Source organism: Echeneis naucrates, chromosome 24 (assembly GCF_900963305.1).
Source record: "Echeneis naucrates chromosome 24, fEcheNa1.1, whole genome shotgun sequence".
NCBI classification, from domain to species: domain Eukaryota; kingdom Metazoa; phylum Chordata; class Actinopteri; order Carangiformes; family Echeneidae; genus Echeneis; species Echeneis naucrates.
Genome location: NC_042534.1, coordinates 15213772 through 15229474, shown reverse-complemented (window position 1 = coordinate 15229474; position 15703 = coordinate 15213772). Strand labels below are relative to the sequence as shown.

General features: G+C 40.8%; 1 protein-coding gene across 4 annotated transcripts in view; it reads right to left on the bottom strand.

Annotated features, from left to right (window-relative positions):
• Window positions 1-15703, bottom strand: part of disp1 (dispatched homolog 1 (Drosophila)) — a 79113-nt gene that overhangs the window by 14958 nt on the left and 48452 nt on the right. For 3 of the 4 annotated variants that reach the window (XM_029496956.1, XM_029496958.1, XM_029496959.1), the window contains one exon: window positions 8115-8835. In XM_029496956.1, the coding sequence (XP_029352816.1) occupies window positions 8115-8794 (680 nt within the window). In that variant the 5' untranslated portion in view covers window positions 8795-8835. Of the gene's footprint in view, window positions 1-8114; window positions 8836-13899; window positions 14049-15703 lie in introns of those variants that run through there. The other variant, XM_029496957.1, reaches the window with a different exon arrangement.

The window sequence follows — 15703 nt, the reverse complement described above, 5'->3', positions numbered from 1 at the left end:
TGTTGAGTCACACAGCCTGTAGCTTCACTTTGACTTCTTTGATGTTATTCATAAGTAACAAAGTAGAAAAAGAAAAGGGCAATGCCATTATTACCTCATTGCATCAATCTACTCTTTGTTCTCGTTTATCTGACTGTGGGTTATGTGAGGACAAGATCGCTGTAGGGTCACTGTTTCTTCACTTTTCTTTTCTTAGGCACGCCCTTAACGGTGTAGTATTTTTTCCTTTTTCTCCCTTTGGAGCTGATGTCTCTCAGGTTTTTCTGGTAAGATTAAAACCCCATGTGCAACTAACAGGTGTGCAAACCTCAGTTAGCAATATAAGCTTCAATTATGAAGAGGAAATAAAAATGATGATGTTAGACCACATGAATATGTTGACCAAGACGATTTCAGGAAACCTGGGGACAGATTAAGCGTAGAGGCCAGCAGCCTCAATGATGATGGCCGAGTCAAAACCTGTCTTCCCTACTCCCTCAGAGAGACTATGTCTGCGTGCGTGTGCGCGCGCGCGCGCGCGGGGGGGGGGGGGGGGGGGGGGGGGAGGCAAAAAGGAAAGCTAAGGTAATAAAAGAAAAGGAGGAGCTCAATCAAGGATCCGTGCTGACTGGACAATGATGTCAGTGTCAGTCTAAGATGGCAAAATTACCAACAAAAACTGTTATCTCGCTTTACAACAAATACGAAGATTTGCCTGGTTGTTTGCCACTAGAGGTGGGGAAAAGATTGATTTAAAATATAAAGCCATGATATTATCATCTCCAACTTTTGAGTGGAAACTCTGCCTGAACCGACTCAGTATCAACAGCTGTTGCAGTTATCTGGAAAAGCTAAAAGACTTTGCACAGATTCAAATAACAGACTTACAGCTTCCAAAAACTGGGTAATTTTTCAAGCTTGGAAGACGATATGAAGTCTGGCATAAACCAAAACACACCATACGCAGTGCTAGCAGAACCCAATGTTAAGATGGTAATTTATTACTTTTTAGCCATTTTATTGACTAAAAAAGTAATGAAGCATATCATTAAGAGATTTGTTGATAATAAATTCAACACAAAACAGAAAAAGATGGATATATACTATAGCATGAAATCGAAGAATTGCTATTTCATCTTAGCGCCAATACCTATGTAATTATTATATTGTAGACAGTTTGTTGCTAACATTATGCACTTTTCTTTGTCATTTGGCTTAAAATCTCATCATCACATCAACTGATTGACATTCTTTATTCTGTTTACATGGACTCAGATGATATTGTATGTATTCATACCAAAGCAAATGTAACAGTCTAATTGTAAATAGTAATCTAAAAAGCAGTTTCACCTGTGGGGATTCCCACTTCAGTAACTCACTGGCTAACTATTGCTGCTGTTGCTCTGACTCATTGATTTATATGTGCTGGAGCTGGTGGGGTTATTTTGGTGAGGGACAGTGATGCTCTCATATTTTAGTTCACTTAGAAGAATAAGAAACAACTTGTTTGTATGGGGCTGCCTCTTGACGCTGCACTCACAAATAGCTCCTGTCTAGGGAAAGCGAATCAAGTCTCACACTTTAGCCTCACGTACGTGCTCACAGATTTCCTTTTCCTTATTTTTTCTTTTTTTTTTGGAAGACTTGATTGACTTTGACTCTGTAACTGACCAACCACAGTAAAATGACCATGAAAGAAAACGGAGACTGACAAACCAAAATACATTTTCCACAGTCTGGACACATGGAGGAGTTTATCCCTTTCAAAGTGTGATAGTAATTTTAACCAGGCAGCAGCAACTTGTCATCTTTACCCAACTGAGGATAGCTGCTCAGTCAGCTTATAAGAAGTTATGACATCTCTGCACCCATTTCAGGCTTTGATCCCGCTTTATGGGGCAGCATAGGCCTTTGATCTGGGATGGCTATCTTTATGGGCTTTTCTTCACACTCAGGAACTATATGGTACGACTGATGGGGATAGGGGAGGTAAAAAAAAAAGGAGGCAAATTATTGCAAGAAAGTAAGAAAGAAAGCAGGCAAATACAACAGTCGCACACAGATCTTCTTGAGTTGCTCTTGAGATTGTCATCCTTCTGGCAGGTCCTCCAAACTTCTAAAGCCCTAAGAAATGGTTTTACGCTGTTGCCTTGATCTACAATCTCAACATCTACCGTTAACCCATCATATCTGAGAACTGATCCACCTGTGTACATTGTGAAGGTTGTGTGTTCTGCTGCAGTACAAAGGGGATTAGACACAGGATGTCAGTAAATCTTGCCTGTCCATCATTTTCCCACAGAATACATAAAGATACACATACTGCTGAAAAACTATCAACTCATTTCAGTTGGGTTGAACATCGTGCAACTTGTACTTTTCTGTGTACAGAGTCTAGAAACCACATGGGCTTTTATCAGAGCCAGATTCCTAGTTGTTCTCCATACAGATGCACACGAAGTTTAAGCGGCCTCAGGGTCACATATCACCATTTTACAATTACCAAAAGGTTTCTTGTTCTAAGAGAAATATACCATGATCACATCCTGTTCCCCCACATACTTTTCCTTGAATTCTTGATAATATTTGCATCTACAAAATAAAATAAAGAGCCCTTTTGTTGTCACTTATGCTGTCCTGCAGTCCTTTTGCCTTTTGTGCTGGACAAATTAGATCTTATTTTACTGTTGCACTCATTACTTTCTCTGAAGCAGAGATTCAGCTAAATGTCTGAAATGTTACTGTAAAAGTCTTTTTAACTGTCAAAGCAGGTGATTAACAGTTCCCAAAGTGAAGGGAAAGCTCTTCTTGGCCTGTTTCTGCTTCTCAAGTAGAGGTATGCATGAGGAGTCTGGCGGGCTTCAAAATAGATGTAAAGTTGTGTGTGTTGCCCTTCAAGAAACCTTCAAGTTTGTCTTTTCTGTCATGAGAAGTTGCTCTGATTTGCAAGCCAATTCTCTTCTTTTACAGAAGCACCCACAAATTTCAATTTTATTTCTTCTCTTATTGAGGAGATATGTGATTACACCTTGAAATGATTTTGATTTATATTAACCTTTATCTTATTTTTGTCAGTTAATCCTAGAGCAGAAATTTAAGATGGCACAAAGTATTATTTTACCACAAATCATGTTTCAAATCTGGATAATCATTAGCATCCTCATATGAGTGACCTGAAAATGTTATGTTGTTACCCAAACAAGGATCCAAGGTTTAAGTTAAATTATAATTCTAAATATTCCTGTAACTGAAAATTAGAGCCAGATAAGAAAAAGAACAATAATAAAATACAGGCAATATGTGAAAAGAACACATTTAAACACGATGCCTTTTGATTTATTCTTCTAAATAAATACATCTAAGCTGTAATAAAAGACAGAATTTAAGGTAAAATAATTTTAGTGTGTTTTAGATCCATTTTAAGAGTAAATTTTAAAGTTAAAATTTTTATGCTCAGGACAAATGATTCACACTACTATTATCCATTTTGGATTGTATTACATGTGTATGTGTGTATAGTGCAAGTGTAAGTAGGATGTACTTTGGAAATAAAATAAATTGTGGTTATATATACATTCAGTTCTGAATGGTTTTGCGTATCTTGAATCATTCCTAAGTAGTTTGCTCATGCACAAAGAACTGTGATGCTGGGGTGGCGTAGGCTATGGTGCTGCGAGGTGTAGGTAGTTGCGAACTTCCTACTAAGGTGAAGAGGCACGCAGAACAAAATTTGAGCTCAGCAAGGGGAGCATTCAGAACATAATTTTAAGTGTTTGTTTTAAGAGTGTTTGTAAAATGAATGTTCGTAAGCAGAGTAGTGACTGTACACATACATGTGTAATAAATGTCCACCAATCCGGCATAACATTCTGACCACTGGCAGGTGAAGTGACGGCTTATTTGGCAGCAAAGGTGGTCATAATGTTATGCATGAGTGGTGTACATTGGAAGCAAAATGGACATTTTCCCCTAAATATGTAAAGATAAATCTTTCAATACTCAACCATGAACTCACTAACTTTGCTGATGATTGTGAAGAGAAGAGAGATAAGGACTGACCCACAATGATGACACAGATTTACAGCAGAAATCTCATTCTAAAGGAAGTGCTAAATAAAATGCTCTATGCTATTGTGTTTGGTCCAAATGAGACCATGAAACACGAGGGGATACACCAACTCCACAGGTCCTTGAAAACTGTCATTATTCTTAAAAATGTGCAAAGCCTTGTCAAGCTGACACTCGCAAAGACAGAGCACACAGATCACTTTCAGATAAACTGTCACAGAGGTGAAGAGAATGAACGACCTAGGATGAATACAAGACAAGAAAAACCTGAAGATGGACATTTTGGCCAGAGAAACAAACTATAAAACATGTAGCCCACGAAAAATAATTTGCACCATCCAACTGATAAAAAGTTGCGAAATAACACATGAACTGCTTAGCACTTGCATTTCTCGTGTTTTAATAATTTTTCCTGAGTGTCATAGCAACCTAAACCACCAGCCGCCTGCAAATACTGCAAAATATGAACTCATTCCAGATAATAAAAGCTGACCTTTTTCCTGAGACAGCGTCGAAGGGAGTGAAGCACAGGAATTCTTGCTATCTGACAAGACGTGAATATAAACCAAACTTGCGGTTGCCATAAACAACTGACACTACTGCGAGAAGCTTTGGTGAAAAAGGCAGAAACATTTGGCTCCAGGAGAGCAGAGAGTGAGGTTAAATACTGCGAGTGACCTCGGATGGTTGAGTGGCAGCAAACTGTTTGATGGTTGTTTGCGTGGGTCATCAGTGCAGGTAGACGCAGGTTGGCTGAACCTCACGTGCCCTGCAGCGCCACGTGATCTGTGTTATGGTTAATTTTCTCCTGACAAGGTTCTCATCTACCACAAGTGCATACTTCAACCCCCCAAGTACAGTCTTGAAACTGTAGCTCTCGTCTAAGTGTGCATACTTAAAATCCAAATTAACACTCTTGAGGCTTGTTTGGTCTGCTTTTGTTTAAACAGCAGTGATTTTTTGTCTTCCGAAAAAGTTTATTTAGTAATGTAGCGCTGAGGAGATTGAGGGCCAGGCATTTCCACACTTCCCTGCTGGCTTAACGGATTTCACCTGAGGCCTCTAAACCTGCTGGCACACACTGAACTGACCAGGGCCAAACAGCTAACATCCCAAGGACGCTCCACTTCCTTCCAATCTTAAAAAAATGGCTGTGAGAGATAATCTTACATCAGAGACACAGACACATCCCTAATGATTTAGACAGACACAAGAAAAAAAGATATATGAACAGCTGAATCAATCCTTTTTTTTTTTTTTTTGATGCCCTACTGAAACTGCTGAAAGTGAAACTGAGTTGTGCCTTACCCCTTTTCCAAAAACTGAAGACTTTTGATCACGCTCAAAATAGAAAACTTAGGAAATTCAAGTACGGGCTAATCTCTGTAAATGGATTAATGTTTTGTGAAGCTGAGAACAGAGGCATAAAAATCCCCCCTGTTGTGAAATGAACATAAAAAAAGTCTCCCCAAAGAGCTAATGTTACGCCTTATCAGTGTGTACAAGAGAATGTGTGTTTGTGTGTGTGTGTGTGAGAGAGAGAGAGAGAGAGAGGGAGACAGACATAAGTGCGCTGTGATCACAGGCATAATCCCTAGGCTAATCTGGTAGATCACAGCCCTGAGGCAGATCAAACTGATATCTGACACCATCTTGTCTGACTCCACACACTCACATTATTGAGGGTATTAGGAATATATATGGCCTGGGTTTATGTCCACGTGTAAGAGTGTGTGTGTGTGTGTGTGTGTGTGTAAGTCATATTTAACTACCGAACTCCAGCAGTTGTCAGTGCACGGGTGGAGTGAAAAGGAGGCAAAGGTCTAAGGGTTTTTGTTAAAGTCTGGATGCAGGGCAAAACTACACAACAGAGGCAGGTATATTGTTTCCTCCACCTTATCTCACTGTCTGACATATACACACTCTGACACACACTGCTGTAAAGGAAAGGGGTGAGGGGAGTGTTGGGGGGGGGGTTGGTGTTGCAGTCTTGGAGCAAACCCAGGCCTGTAATTCAAACCTGTCATCACTGAACAAGAGGGACCTGTTTGGGTAAATAAGAGAGCAGCTCAACACTGGAGACGCATTCGTCCCACACCACATCTGCTCTCCATTCTGCTGTGGAACAAGACACGGAGGAGGGAGGGACAGATCGAGAGATGAAACCACCAGGAGTGTTAATCGAGAAAAACCAAGAAAGAAAAAAAATTAAAGTAGCAGAGGGCATAGAGACAAGAAGAAAAAAAAAAAACAGATGCCAGTGAATGCATTTAAATGCCGGCAACACAATCCTGTTTTTGCCTCTCTCTGCCCACCCAGAGTTTTGGCGTACAAACCCTCTGCGGCTACACAAACCTCATCTTTCAACGCCACCCACAACGCCCGTCTTTCTAATGAAAGTTACGAGGGGAGAGCCGACTTAATTTGACTGAGAAAAATTCCACGTCTAAGGAGTAAGAAGAAATAAAGTCTTATGCAAATCAGATTCCCCTCAACGAGCTGCTGCCATAAAAAGGGACTGACATGAGTAAATAATTATTCCTGCAAAGTTTTCACCTCCTGCCTCCCCTTGCTCTGAGGAGATGGTAAATACAGGATTATGCAAATGATTATGCAAGGCATTAAATGGTTCCAGTTTCAAATGCGGTGGACGGCCTGTGGTTTGGGAGTAAAAGCGAAACTCACTAAATATGGATCACTTGAGGAGAGAAAGAGAAGTTCGCCAATAAATGAATTCAAAGCTGACATTCTGTTTGGATGGGAGGAAGCATGGCCGCCACATGTGAACATGTGTGTGTGCCTCCATGCAGGTTTCATGTCATTTTTAAGAAAAAATTGCTGAGTTTCTCTCTTGTGGACAAACTTTGCTTTGGGTGTTTGTATCTTAACAGACCGGGGTACTCTCAAACACAAACCAGTAGCATAAGCAACAATATTTGCATGTGAATCTACTTAAACACCAGAAGTGCAAGGGTCAAAATCTGGACAACTGTATGTAACCCATCTACAACACATCTCCAATTACAGTGCACAGGGGCTGAAAGTCTAACACTGTGTGCCCTGGGTGAGAAATTCATCATCATCTGAAGCACAGTGTCATGCAGTTTAAAGACAACAAACATTACACTGGATAAAAATAAATGAGTAAATAAAATCTAAGTTTGTAAGATCATCGTTAGCCTTGAAAAGACTGTGGATCACTGTGGGTTTTCTTCCCACACTCAACCTTCTTGGTTTCCTTCACTTTGGAAACTTGGTGATAATCAGCTGCTTGTGTGCTGCACAGTTTAGGTAGGGGGCTCAGTGTTACACATGTCACATGTAGAAAAAGTAAGAAAAGCAAATGTCAATCCTACTTTATTGGTACTGTTGGTATTTTGATACCAACAGTTTTAATCTGTTTTATCCATGTCAAGGTCTTTTTACAGCTGCTTTGTGAAAAAGCTGCTTTGAAAAATAACATCTTTTTTTTTCAGTACATAAACAGCATTTTGGAGAAATATGGAGTTCTCAAAGCAGGGTAACAAAATGTATTAAAGCATACTGTACTTATTTTATGATTATTATATTTACTATAATATTATACATATTTTGGTTTATTGAATTAGGACTAGCTTTGACATCTTTAATGATACCTAGCTCAATTGTACAGACTGTAAATTGCTGCTGGCATTTAACTTGAGGTCTTTTGAAGAGCAAAGGCATAACTCAAGTCATACCTGTATATGAGTCTTATTTTTACTACTGTGCTACATCAATCACTTGCTGTCACTTCTGCAACATGGTGGTGTGACCCCTGTATAAACCCACCTGCGCATATATTATGTGTCAGGCCCCTATTTGGGAAAAATAAACCTGCATTGCTTTAGAATATCGTCTCCTTATCAACCATTAAGGAGAGACTGGTGCCCAAACTGAGGTGTATTTGCAGTAACTATACATTCACACATATTAGTTGAATATTTCCAATGAAGAAACTATGACAAGCGTTAGGGTTAGGGTTAGATATGCTCACTTTGTATAAATATACTGATGAACACAAAAATAAATCAACAAAGAACCCTTACCTGATTCCTGCAGCATGTGCTTGACTCTGCAAGTGCTCCTGCCAGCGCTGCTGATGGAGGTGATGGAGACAGAGAGGGGAGGGAGAGTGAGGAGGATGGGGATGAGAGTATGTGCAGGTAGAGAGGCAGCACGGGCAGGACGATGCGGTCCCGGGGTGGGGAACCGATCCGGGCCCTGGGCCTGAGCCTGGATTCTGAAAGAACGAGCAGTCCTGCTGTCCACAGGGGCAGCAGAGCGTGGAGTGGAAGTGACAGTGCTGGCAGCAAAGTGGCAGAGTCTGGAGAGGAGGAGAGGAAGCAGATGGGGAGATGGCGGAGGGAAGGTGGCGTTTGGCCAGCCTCTGGGAGTCTGTGAGAGTGGCGGAGGGCGAGGCAGGGGAGGATGGGGAAAGGTTCTTCAGGGAGCCGTTCTGTTTGACCACCACGCCATTTTGGTTCGATCTGTTTGCTCTCTGGACAGCAAGTGCTCTCTGCTGCACTTTAGACACTCCTTCTTTGCCTGGAATGTCCTCCTCCCCATCTGCTGTCAGGCAGTCATTGCTACAGGCAACTGTTAGAGGGTCCTGGCCATTGGTGACCAGTGTACTGGAGCTAGGGGGGGCATTTCCATTAACACTGAGAGGATTGTGACCTCCATTACTGAGAGCCAGAGGGTCTCCAATTGCATCGCTCAGGGCCATGGTCCTCTCCCAGTGGGCCTGGCAGGGACTCTGTCAGTCCTCTGGAGGAAAGGGAGAAAGGAAGAAAAGAAGAAAACAAACAAGGTCAGACTCTGAATGGTGTAACAGAGCATGACAGTAAGTAAATGTATATCAGGTTTGAGACCTCTAAGGAAGAGAATAGAGAGACAGATTTTCATTTCCCTGTAGTGATTCCACAATGATGTCGAAATGAATTCCATCAATAATCAACAGTTTGACTTGCTGAACTTTTGAATTGAGCAAGAAACAGGTCATGAATAAAACACACAAGTACTTGTTGTTCACTTTGTTTTTTAAAATATATATACTGCATTATTTAATGAGCTCTATGATGTTGGCTGGCATCGTTTTCCTTTGGGCAGAGCAACAAAGGAAAGAGATGTAGAAAGAATCGAAGGGGTCATAGCTGAGCACAAAGAAGAGATAAATGAGGAAATGTTAGTAAGATGTTGTACACCAGGGTCCTGTATTTTTATATGCAGGACAATCTTTTAAAACCACAAAACAACCAGGCCAGGAGAGCTTTTCCATTCAGGATGAGAGGCGCCATATGAGGGAGGAGGACAGAGCCTGTCTGAAGAAAAATGAGCATGTTTGAGGATAATCATACACTCAGCAAAAACAAATGGGAAAATCATTAATGCCATTATAGATGCAACCACGTTTATATAAACATTGCCTATGAAGTAGAATTTTCAACTAAGATTTGTATACACATAAATCAGAGCTTAATATCTTATGTGGTGTGTCCAGTTTGGCCCAAACTGAGTGTGAAATGTTCCCCTTCCCAACCGAGCTTAAAAACAAGACTGTTTTCTTTGTAACTGTGTCCAAAGTGATGAAGAATTACTTGTACTTTAACTTCACCTCCTTTCCCAGCATTTAATTAATATAATTTTCTGTTATAAATAAGTAGTGAGGAACCCAATGGCGATAATGCCATCAAAAAATAACAAAATGGATGTTTGTTTAGTAAACATAGTTGCTTTTTTTCTTCTTCTTCTTCTAACGATTAACTGGTTCACCAGTGAAATATTTGGCCGAACTATTATTCTGTCTGTCCAAAACAGTCAAACACTGGGTCATTTCAGTACAGCTTTGCAGAGAATGAATAAAACCCAGTATGCCGTGTTCCTATATAATACAAAGCACAGAACGCTCTGGGATGTATTCATTTTTTTTCTACAGTTTCATCCCTGTTGCCCCAAAGTAAATTACAAAATACTAACAGGAGACAGCAATGTCAAAATGAGCTTCTGTGAGATGTTTTAGCAAAGCAGGGGGAAGCGAGAAAGGGGCGGGGTGGCATCTTTTTGTTGTGATACGCTTGGTGCTCTTCAAAAGGATCTGAGCTGCATTTCACAGGTAATGCAGGGTCAAGGTGTTGGAACAGAGCCCAAGCAACGGACCCACAGAGGAAATACATGAGGCAGAAAGAAAGAAAGAGAGCTCAGGACTTCCCAATAAGCCAACCACCCCATAGAGATTTAGGCTGTCACCTACTGATTATTAACGATATCAATACACCAACATTTCCGTTACGTGTCCACATAAACAGACATGACGAATCCAATAAGTCAGCACACAAAAGACTGTCAGCTGGTTCTGAGACTTATGCACCAAATCACTCACATTCTTGCACCCTCAAGTCATTTGCCACTTCCTGTTGGCTTCTGGAAAAAATGTCACTGAATGTCATTATTAGTATAATGTACGGTAACAATAATACTAATGAAATAAGAAAAGGTTGAGAAGACAAAAAAGTTGACTCAGGATCGCTCGGACAACAACCTTACAACGAATAATCAAGATGGGAGTTTGAAAAGGGAAATGGCCTATGACAGGGAAAGTGCTTGAAAAGTTGCATGAGTAACCAAACAAGACCTAACTCTGTTCAAGCTCCGACCAGCACAGCTTTCAAACCACTAACCAAAAATATTTCTCAATGAACTAAAGTGAAACTCAGAACAAATTTAATGTTCTGTCTGCCTCAAAGCTATGAATATTACCTGGCAGAGGATCTCTACTTTCAGAGATACAGAGCAAAGACTAAGTAGGGGAACAGTGACCACAGTCAGAACAGGGCGACAGGATTATTTTCACTATCATTTAATGTGTTGGGTGTTTTGTTTTGTTTTGCTAATTTATAATTTACAAATTCCAGAAAAAGGTCAAGGGTACCTTAAAACCCAAAGAGTTTTATTATGCAATACATAACAAAATTTTTATATTTCTGCTCTACAGATAGTTTAACCAACTGTTGCACTACTTCACGGTGCCTAACTTATAAACATCACATATTTGAGTTTGCCTCAGGGTGTATTGTGAATAACTCACTTTTGATGCATGAAGCCCGAGCTGGGACTCGACTATCTGTGATGCCATCAGGAGATAAGACCCTGAAGTTGAGGCTGATGACGTGGAAAATGTTTCAGATGCTGCAGACCTAAACTGATTACTGTGGTCCTTTGGAACCATATCCCATGAAGTATGATTTCTTTGTGCCATTTCAATGGCCACTCAAAGCCATTGTCACTAAAGCCACTTCCAAATTATTTTGTGCCACACCTCTTATCTGTAAATCTACTTGTGTCTACGTAAATATTAAATTTCCTTTTAAAATAATTCAGTTTTAATGTTACACTGAATTAACATGCATCCAACTAGTTTCACTGGTAACTTCGGGTCAACTAGTTCAACTTCTAACTTTACCCTTCAAAGAAAGACACAGCTTTTTGTATCAAACACAAATGACTCCTGAAAAAATATTTTGTAGCAAAATGGATGTGCTTGCATTCAAGCGCCAAGCGATACATCACAGAAGCCCGTTTTTTTCCTTCCCACTCTGAGCAAAAGACACGCGGCGTATGCGACCAATGCGCTCTGTGACACCTCCACAAGAGCGAGCGGTGAAACATGAGCGTGACAGCCCTGTCGGGTCAGGGGTGGCTGGGAGGATGGGGTTGAGAAAAGGGGAGGAGAGGAAGAATAACTCCGGAGCCTGGAGAGCTCAGAATAGCAGAGTGCTGAGGGAAATCCAGATGAAGTCATTAGTCTGGCTCCCACAGCTGTCAAGAGCCCATAATGGCTTAAAAAGGCTGGATGGAAATAGGAGAGTTTAATGGAGTTTGAGTATGAACAAAAAGGTGATATAATGACAATAAGGTTTGGTAACACTGTGCAATATAAATCTGCAACCAACTGCGTCTTTCTGTTGTGTCGATGTAAAGAAGGAATGTAGTCCAGACAGTGTGTGTGCGTGCTTTTGTGTGTGCGCGTATGTGCAATGCAGAGCGGTGACAGGCAGGTGAGACATCCAGGGTAGACTGTGCAGACACAAGCAGGGTCTTGTGTCTCTCTTCAAAACACAAACTGACAGCTGTACTGAGTGGCATCATGAACAAGTGGAGCTGAGGCTGGGAAATGCTTCCACCACCGTCCCATCTATGTACACTGGAAATTAATGATTGAATGAATGATTAAAGAGCCAGAATAGCCAAATTCAGTAGATCAGCTCTGTAGCGGTTGTAGCCAGGTGGTAATTAACCGTAAAAAAAAAAAAAAAAGGATGTGTGTTTTTCATTTTAATTTTTGTTGTCCTATATTCAGGTAAAAATGACCTTTCACCTCTTAAGTTTGAAAACGTTTTAGGAAGAGGCACAGCAAGAAAAAAGTGTCAAAGCTTAACTTGCATCACAAAAAGTGGTTCACTGATTGAAAGGGAAGAATGAAGTCAAGTTACTCTGAGTCCTCTGTCATCTCTTAATCCAGCAGGTTAAACTGTCTAGACTGAATTTGTTTCAGTATAAAAGCTGCAGCTTTAAGAGAGATGAGGTTGCACCTAGTCCCTCTCAAACCTCTTAAGTTCTGTCTCATGATGACGACAAGTGCACCAAACCTTTAAATAACCAAGAAAGTGGATTAAAAAAAAAAAAAAAAAAAGCAGCAAGTATAACGACTCCCAGAGCAAGTGGTTAGGTACAACACAGGTGATGACGAAGCACTTCTTCTGCCATCTTTTTTGTGAAGTTTATGATTATGGGGTATGAGACAGATGGGAGACCTCAGGCGACAGGCAGCTACTCACCACAAGGCAAGGCGCCCTGCATCCCTCTAATTAAAACTAATAGGCAACTATTACCAGGAATCAGTCAAGAGATGGTTAATAACCACATTGGTCTCTAATTGTAATAACATCAACAACAACAGGCACTTGTCTCTGCAAGGTGTGTGCACGCTTGACATGACTCTAGGACACACACTTTCTGACATGTTTCTGGTTGTCAGGAAAGATAGTGAACGTGTTTTACCTCCTCAGGGCACTTCTTTTTCAAAGCTGGGCTGTTGAACATACTGAGTCAGGAGGTAAATTAGGTGAACACGCCAGGTTAACCTGACATTTTTCTCTTCTTTTAACACTGAGGTCCAAGAAACTCTGGGCTAATTCAATAATTTCTTCCTTTGTACTATGTCCAAATAGTGTCAGTGAGCAGAAGATGCTGCGAACGTGTTTAAGGGTGTTAAAAGGTATATTACTTTAACTGACCGTAAAAGTTAGAGACCAGCATTTACAACATGAACTACATTCTGGTATACAGAGATAAATGTAAACATCCATCACATTCAGTGATACAGTGAATATAAACTCAGCAGGATTCAGTCTGGCTGCTTCTGAAGAGCTGACATGAAGCTCGATCAGAATAAAACCTCAGGGTTACTTTCATATTCAACCATGTTGCGGATATTCAATGGGAAAAACAAGCTCCTGACACCTATCGGTAATTTTCTAGGTGAAATGTATTCATCCCCATCGGAAGCAATGTTTTTTGATAACTTTTCAGCTTTGTAAAGAAAAAAAAACGGTTTGAACACGGATCTACTTCCATCTCGGACAGACTGAGTTTTAGCGGAGCCGCATTGACCCAAAGTGCTCCCAGGTCTGGACGGTCCCAGCTCCTGAGCGCATGAAGCCCGCACTGCGCTTTAACTCACCGAGCTCCACGACTAAAGAGAAGAACTGCAAACACACAAACACAGACCCACACACTGGGCAGCAGACAACAACGGCGAGAAGAGCAGCCTACCGTGTTCCGTGTCCCGGCGCCGCGCGCTGCACCGACTACCAAAACACACCGAGCCTGCTCCGAGTTTACTTCAAGTACCTGCGAGACTGTGGGACAAACGCGGCAGCAACAGGTCTGAGTGTGTGAGGGAGAAGGGAGCGGGCAGTCTCTCATGGAGCGTGTCCTGCCGGGATGACAAACAGTGACACACACACACACACACACACACAAACAGCAGCCTCTCTCACCGGAGGCGGCGGGCCGGTGGGCTGGGACAGCGCCGAGCAGCACTGATAGGACGGTCACACTGTCAGCTTTAACCCGCTCGCTGCCGCACCGCTGGCCGCCACGCGCCACTACCGAGCTTTGGCACCAAAAATAAATAAACGATTCAATAAATAAATAAGCCAAGAGACGCAAAACACTACAATGAGCTTCAGCCAAACATTCCACTCATGACGACTACTGAATTTCACTTGTACCTGAATTAGTTCTTATGGGTTCAAAATGTAAAATAGAAAAGAAGCATCTAAAAATAAATAAATATTAGATAAATAAGTAAATCCTGGATGAACTATTTAGTTTGCTCTTTCTATGCCCCAGTAAATGTCCATCATTTCTATGAAGTAGATTTTATAAATGAAATGACCACAGAAGGCTTTCAACAACCTCACAGACAGCAAACAGCCTCTAATTATCTGCAATTCCACCACATAATTCCTTAATATGGCCGCACCCGTTCTCACACATCGGGTTTACCTAAATTACAGATTACTGTTCAGATGTGTTGGTGCTTCTCTGGGTTTAGTTTAATAACTGCTTTTAAATATTCTTTTTCCTTTTCTTCATCCCCACCCAAGGCAACAAAAGCACAGTGGCTTCTTTCAAACGTCACAGAGGGTGGAACTGTCCAAGTCAATACTTCTCAAACTTAATATTTTTATTTTATACAACTGCAACTCTTAGTCAGGCTAATGACATGGCATGAAATTAATGTATTTCTGCTGCTGTATTTAGTTGTGAGATGCTTTTCTCTGGAGGGGGCAGCACAGAGAATATCTTTTGGGCATGAAGTCTCCTATATGCAGGGATAATTGCTCTTAAGTTGTTTAGTTAGGGCAAAATGCTAGTGTCTGAAGTTACATTACTGTATTATGAAAGAAGTAATTAATTTTAATTAAGTTTCAGTGTAACACATAAAGTCTATAATTAGAAATATCAAAATTTGAAATTATTTCATTCGTTTGTTACTTTAATTCATTTATAATTTATAAAATCGGACTAGAAATAAAACTGAGAACAAATTATTTTAACGACTGATTTCCTAAAAAAACAACAACAACAACAACAACAACAACAACAAAAGGAAAACAAACAAACAAACAAACAAAAAAACCCTCCTCTTTAGAGACTGGAGACTGAAAAATGCATTTTCCTCAAAAACAACTGATTCTTCTCACCAGGGGAGGAGGTTTATCACAGGGAATGCTGGGAAGGCAGAGAGCCGTACCTGGCTTTAATTTCAGCTGTCCACCAGGATTAGGACACAGTTCATATACCAAGCTGTAATCATCTGCACTAGTGAAGCACTGATTCACAGCTGGCCCCCAAGGCCAGTGGAAGCCTAGGCCATTTAGTTCTTTGTAGTTGTCTCTAATAATAATAACCCTGTACTAATAAGTTGTGTAGAGTTTTGTGTGTTTTGTTTTGTGCTTCTCTTTCATCTTTTAAGACATCACGTTCATTCTTATTTTATCTGTTATACATTAACTTATATTTTAACCAAATCTATGTCTTGTCATTTGGTAGTTTTTTTTGTTGTATC